At 36.1% G+C, this 6,939-nt stretch overlaps 1 protein-coding gene across 1 annotated transcript in view; it reads left to right on the forward strand.

Moving 5' to 3' along the window:
- Positions 1–6,939, forward strand: part of KCNC2 (potassium voltage-gated channel, Shaw-related subfamily, member 2) — a 96,922-nt gene that overhangs the window by 87,632 nt on the left and 2,351 nt on the right. Inside the window, exon 5 of the mRNA XM_010003078.1 lies at positions 2,167–2,334. Coding sequence (XP_010001380.1) covers positions 2,167–2,334 — 168 coding nt within the window. The remainder of the gene's footprint in view (positions 1–2,166; positions 2,335–6,939) is intronic.

Below are 6,939 nucleotides of genomic sequence, written 5' to 3' on the forward strand. Positions count from 1 at the left end.
CCTGCTGATGATATCAACCTTTTCTTTTGCCTGTTGTTTTGTGGCGTCGTATGGATGTTTCTTGTTTTTCTGCATGACTGTGACTATTTGAGCAGCCACCGTGTCCCACCCTGTTGGATTCCATGGTGTTTTGCCTCAGTGTCTGTCTCTTGTGTCAGCTTTGCCTGTGCCACATCGTGGCCTGTTAAGCAAAATCCTACAAAGAAGCAGTCATTTAAAAGGACCAGGTGCTTTACATCAAAAGCCCAGCACTCAAAGGAAATAAGAAGAAATTATCTTTCTAGCTTTCTTTCCATTTGGCATTCTGCTTCCCTGGCTAGAAGACCCTCCTCTGTCTGTGTTAGATGAGACATTGCATGATATTTACTATTAATTGAATGATAATAGCATAGCTGATGTAAAGTTTGTCAAGAAAAATGAAAACGACAGCCCCTAGTAACATCAGTGTTATTAGTGTTGATTTTTATGATTTATTTTACTTTATTTATTAGAATTCCAAATTATGGATAAGGAGTATTTTGTACTGATTGCTGTGAAAATGCATATCAGATGGCTTCTGCCCCTCTAAGCCACTGCCCCATATTCCATATCTCTTCAAATTAAAGAGTAAATTTTATCTCTCAGTATCATTAAAACAATTTTTTTTAGCAGCAAGGATTTTTTTCTTTGTTTCTTGATCGTATTTATTCTTAAGCCAAGCACAGTCTGATTACATACTGGTTATTAGACTGGTTGGAAAGCTGCTAAATAGCAGTAAGAAAAAGAACACACCCATGACTGGTGGAGTTCAGTAATTGAAATTTAGTTTTTAAAAAGAAGAGTCTGGAAAATCTGTCTCTGAACAAAGTCCATCTTTGGTCTGTTGCTCTGTTACTGAATAGTACTTATGTTCAAAGAAGCTCAGTTCCAGCCTCCGAGTGAATGTTCACAGATAAAGTTATCACAGTTATTTTAACATCCTAAATATATTTGAGAGGATAGAAACCCTTGAAAGGACTCATGCTAAGGGTGGAATATAGTTAGTTTTACAGTGTTTTGACTGATGTCCACTTTTGGACATCTTTAGAGTGTTACTAATAACAGCTTTTTCATGCCACCAAGTCCTACTAAAGGTATTCCAGAAGGGAGGAGGTTCAGTCTGATCAGAGCAAAGAGACACTTCTCTGTGTCTGCAGCTTTATTTACAAGGTATTATAATCCTTGAACTTAAAGTGTTAACTTTTGAAGTGTTAACTTCCAGTTGTGCCACCGCTCACATCATGCAATGTAGCTTTATTTCTGGTAGAGAATGCTATTAGAGTCACTAGGAATTCTGTGCAAAACTTCAAGGCTTAATACAGCCCTTTTCATTACCAGAACAGAAAAACACATGTTCAGGTTTCAATGCAAAGGTAAAGCTGAAGTCAACAAGATGCCATTGCCTGTTATGTGCTGTACTGAGCAGAGATTTTTTTCTTGAAGCATGGCTTGAATCTGAACTAGTAGATAGTTTTAAAAGAGAGTCTTTTGAGAGTGCCAAATCAGGAGAGGTAAGAGTTTTGCTGTTTGACAAATAAACTACACAGAACAAAAGCAACTTTCACTGTTGGGCGTGTACGATAACCAGCAGTGCAAGTGTGATAGGTATAGAAATGAAAACTAAGTGCATTATTAATCAGGTTTTAGTGCCAAATGTTGAAAATTTAACCTTTCTGAAGGAAGGTTTTTCTATAAAATATGCTAAACAATTTATTCTAAGAAAAAAATACTAACATTACCTCTTTTTTTTTTTCTTTTTTTTTTTTTTTTTTAGCAAAAGGAATAGCCAAAATAGTAAAAACTTGTTTGAAATAATCAAGGCTAACTGCAGTATGAAAAGTTAAAGTCCATAATAGACAGCTGAGACTTGATTGATCACTTCTTATTTCATGTTAGTTTAGTAGAACTTTATATGAGATTTAAAAGAAGAACAGTAAAGTCAAAAGATCATTTGTTCATGAATGAAAAAAGTGTAATTTTTACCATTTTGTACTGAATAATGGTGAATTGCAATTTTGTTTTCTTCTAATGATTTACCTTGTAAGTATTTTTGAGTGATGGGAATATCCAACATTCAGCATAAGCTCTTTGTGATGTCTCATTTCCTCATTCATAATTGTCTGTAAATGGGCATGGTGCTTTAACCAGTGTTATCAGGTGAAGACAGTGCAGGAAGTGAGCAGCCACTCTCACCTGGTGAAAGGCTCCCTCCCATCAGACGCTCTAGTACCAGAGACAAAAACAGAAGAGGGGGAACATGTTTCCTACTGACAACAGGTGATTACACGTGTGCTACTGATGGAGGGATCAGGAAAGGTATGGACTTCTTTCATTAGATCATAAAAAGTTGCTCAGTCATGTGCTTGTGAAATGCAAGCTTATAGTAAAATGTTGTGCACAATGCTCTTAAAGGAAAGACTATTCACAATGTATCTTTTTTTTTCTTTATTCCTAGACATTCTTTTCTTGTTTTATTTTTAGAAACACTCATCTCCTTTAGTCTTCACAAAATGTGCTTGATGTTGGACCCTCATTGCACTTGTATCTTCATTTGTTTGTTACCTTTAATGGAAAAGCCTCCAGTTAAGACCACACTCATCCAACCACTCATGACTCAATACCATTTGTCATTCTAAAACACAAATTAATTATTTAATAACTTTGGTCTGCACTTAATAGCTTAGTAGAAATTATAGCTGAATAAATTACACTTAAAAAGTTGAAAAGTCAGAAGTAAGCAACTTTTTTTTCTTTTTTTTTCTGAACACAACAAAGCATATCATACGAGATGCTGATTAGTTTTCTTTCAAAGAAAAGTGTGATTTTATAATGCCACAAAATGCTTCCTCTTTGTAGCACATCTCTAATGCTAAAAGGTGACTGTCTACCCCAATCAGGATTTGGCTACAATTGGTAGTTTGATGTTGCAAAGTGCTAAAAATGCCTTTCTAGTTATTCAGCCTCTTCAAATCTGATTACTCACTGCTCAATAGGACTGGGTTCCTCAGGCAGAGTTTGCAAAAAGCTTCTGTTGTTAGATCCATCACCCAGGCGACTGATGGTAGGGCTGTCCCATTAGGTGACAGCTGGCTGTGGCTGGAAACCTAAGCTCAGAGCATAGACCTACAACCAGCAATGCCAGTGGTAGTCTTGCTATTTACATATATAAGAATTGCTTTGATTTCTGGGTAAAATATATCATTCCAAGTTTTCACATTCCTGAGTGCTGATGTGCAGTTGTTCACCTCAGAGTTCATCTGCAGTAGACATGTGGTAATGGACAGACATTTTTGGATGAGATTTTTCTGCTCCTTTTTGTTTTTTGGTGTTTTTTTTGTTTGGTTGGGTTTATTTTCATTTTTTTTTCCTTTTTTTTTAAAACTTGCTTTGTGTACAGCAAACATGGCTGTCCCAGCCAGCCGTAGACACTAAAGGACTTCTCTCGTGTTTTTCTGCAAATGGTTTTTACATTTCAAAACCATGAGCTCAGTAGGTTGAACCTGTGAAGGCAGATATGCAACCAGAGTTCCACGTGTATTGGTCATTCTAAAGAATATGATTGTTTCTATGCTCTCATGTTTTACATTTTCCTATATATAATGTTTAGGTTAAATGGGACTTCATTGCAAACATGTTTTTGCACAGATGAGGGTGCTTTCCACCGAGTGTGTATTTCTCACTGTCTTCTCAACAACTAGGATTATTTACAATATTTCTAATGCTAAGGATCTAACATTTTGAGGATGTCAGGAACACCAAAATAAGGCAGATCGCCATGACATCTTTTAGAATGAAGTTCTTCACTTTTAGAAATGTTAGCATAAACATTTGAGTGCAGTTCACTTGGCAGTAACCATAGTTAGAAAAGATCAGAAAGAACAAAATAAGTTATCCATTAACCACTACAGACATGTTCATAAACAATAAAACAATTTATTCTGAGACTATGTGAACATTTTCATTTTAAAATCTAGATTCAAGAGAAAATTGCTCCATAGTTTTTCATAGAAAAATGGGACTTGGATTCTGTCAGTTTCTGAATGAGAAATGCATGCTTTGACATTGCTCTGATGGAAGGCATAGTCTAGGCTAAAATATTTTAGCCACTAACTTTAAAGTTTATTTTATAAAGTTTAGGGAAGTTAGCTCACAAACAAAAAACATCTTCAAGTTTGAATATTTGAATTTAATTCATACACCAAGACTATTACTACTTTCCCCCCCCCCCCCCCCCTTTCTTTCTTTTGGTACATCCTTCTTGTTTGGTTCATTCCTTGGTTGGTTCTTGGTTGTGTTCAATGATCATTTATTCTGAGCTTTTTTGCAGTAGCACTTTATCTCCATCTCTAAGATGATATTCATTTAGAGCTGATCCAAGCCCCACTGAAATACCTGGAAAGCACCAATTTTGGATCATGCCTCTCCATTAATCTTTTATCTCTGGTTTTAATTTTTTAGGAGTTTCTGCTTTCTTTATCACCTTTACCATCTTTCTCTATTAGTTCTTTGCTTTCATCATTAGAAAAGTAGCAGGAAAAGATTTTTAGAAGAGTTTCCTTGTTTCTGTGTAAATAAAAAAAGCTACTTGATTATTTTGATTTTTTTTTCCTAAGGTTTATGTTTACAAGGGAGGTTAACTATATACACTAGCACTGTGCTTCCTTTTTATTCCCCTTTCAAACAAGATTCTTTTTAATCTGTGCAAATACTGATCGAAATTCAGAAACTGGAGGCTGTTTTTAAAATGTACCAGAAGTCTGTGAAGCATCATAGTCTAGCCTGCCCCTGCAATCTGGAGGTAACATTGTACAAAGTTTTAGCAGATATGAACTTCTCTATTTGTTTTAAGTGTAGTTTTACCGTATGCAATTCTCAATAGGTAAGAAAAATGTTAATTGTTTTTTAGGGAACAACCTGAAGTATTTATTTTTTTTTTATGATGATGCTAAAAACTGTCAGCTGTCTGTTGTCTGGAAATCTGGAATTTAAGCCAGTAACTGTTTCTATAAGAAAAAAAATGTCTGGTGACATCCTGTGTAATGTTTAGCTTTATTGTCGTTGACATTTTATAGTTTCTGTGGGGAAAGTCTCACTATTTCCCTCTAAGCAATTTATACCTGAATGTCTTAGCCTGACAAATTCTTAGGCACAAACTTGTCTTCAAGAAAATAGATAATGCCACTGAAATCGATAGGACTTCTTATGCTTGCAGTGAGGCATGTGTCTGTGTACACCAGGAGCAAGATCCTGTCCAGCTTCATCTTCATTATATTACCTTTCTGATATCTCTCTCCAGACTGATGGGCTGATCCTTGTCTTCATAAGTGGGCTTATTCAGGTGCCATTAAAAATACTTGAGTTTGAAGACAGGGATGCAGTGAATAGCAGTGCTTTTCTGTCATTTTACAGAGTAACTATAATGTGAAAAGAATCTGTATGTAGCAAAAAGCATGTAGCTAGAGCTCACAGGGAATGTGAACAGAGATGTCTGGAAGTGCAATATTCCCTCCAAATTGAGAAGCATTATGTGGTTGCCTCATTTAATAATTCATTATTTACTACTTGCTAATGTGGATTAATACAATTTCTTTTATTTGAGCCAGCTGGAGAAGGAGCACAAATGTGGTGTTTCAAATTTTCCAATCAGGAAGCATTTGCAAATATGGCAAAGTCTGGTATCTTATTATACTTTAATATTAGACACAAAGTCTTAGGGTTAATATTTCTGAAGATGGAGCTTCTTTCCCATATTATAATTCAGTCCTCTGCAGAAGTGATTTACACATACTGTATGCAATTTATCTGATTTTATTTATTTACAGAAAAAGAATCCTTTATTAGGAGCTGAGTTTAACAGAGATTATATATTTCTAACAGTTTTTATAGTCTGTCTTAATTTTTTAATTATTATTATTCTTGGCCAGATAGCTCACCCAGTAACCCTGTTGGGATCCTTTATCTTGTACTCAGTGCAACCCTGCTGAAGCCAACAGAGGAGCATTGAGTGCAAGATAGGATATGGAAGAGCAGGTCAGACCTCTGTGTCTGTTTAATTTTATGGTGAAGAGTAACTGCATTAATTTGTAAATAATTTTATTTATTTCTATCTTTTACTAGCAGTGTCTCAGCACTGAGTTCTTTCACAGGCAGATTCTCTCTGAATCCCAGATAGCTCCTTGGATTACATTACATTGTATTGTTTGTCTTTGTCTATTTTTTGGCTGAATTCAACTGATGTCTGTGCATTTTCTCATACAAGGCTATGAAAAATCTCGAAGCTTAAACAACATAGCTGGCTTGACAGGCAATGCTCTGCGACTGTCTCCAGTAACATCACCCTACAGCTCACCTTGTCCTCTAAGGCGCTCTCGGTCTCCCATCCCTTCCATCTTGTAAACCAGATGGCATCAATCGGCTACATAGTATAAATTCAAATACTGTTTACCACATACTGGAAATAAATGTAGCATTAACCATAGGCTCCACAAATATGGTAAAACTGCATGATCTGCCAGTAGCAAGAAATGCCATTTGGGTAGCTGAAGATTTTTATCTTGGCTTCGAAAGGTTACCTAAGGTAGCGCTTCTCCTTTCATCTACTATATTGTCCTACTTTCCTGTGGCAATAAAAGGACAGTTAGTGGATGTTGTTGGCCAGTATATTCAATAAATAAGCATATGTTCAGGGAGATTTACTTAAAATACTGTGCTTCCAACTAATTATCAGTCACTCCATTGAACCTTCATTTCTCGTGACTCTAATCCATTCTGAAGATGTCTGGAATCGTGTCTTGGTTGCACAATGTGACTTGAGTCTGCTCATTTGCATGGACCATCCTGTCTCCATCACCTGACAAGCAGTGTTGCCGATCGTGGGGACCACAGAGGGCTCTGGATGTGTGTTCTCACATTGTACCATCC

This window comes from Chaetura pelagica, unplaced genomic scaffold (genome assembly GCF_000747805.2).
Source record: "Chaetura pelagica isolate M959 unplaced genomic scaffold, ChaPel_1.0 scaffold288, whole genome shotgun sequence".
Taxonomy (NCBI): Eukaryota; Metazoa; Chordata; class Aves; order Apodiformes; family Apodidae; genus Chaetura; species Chaetura pelagica.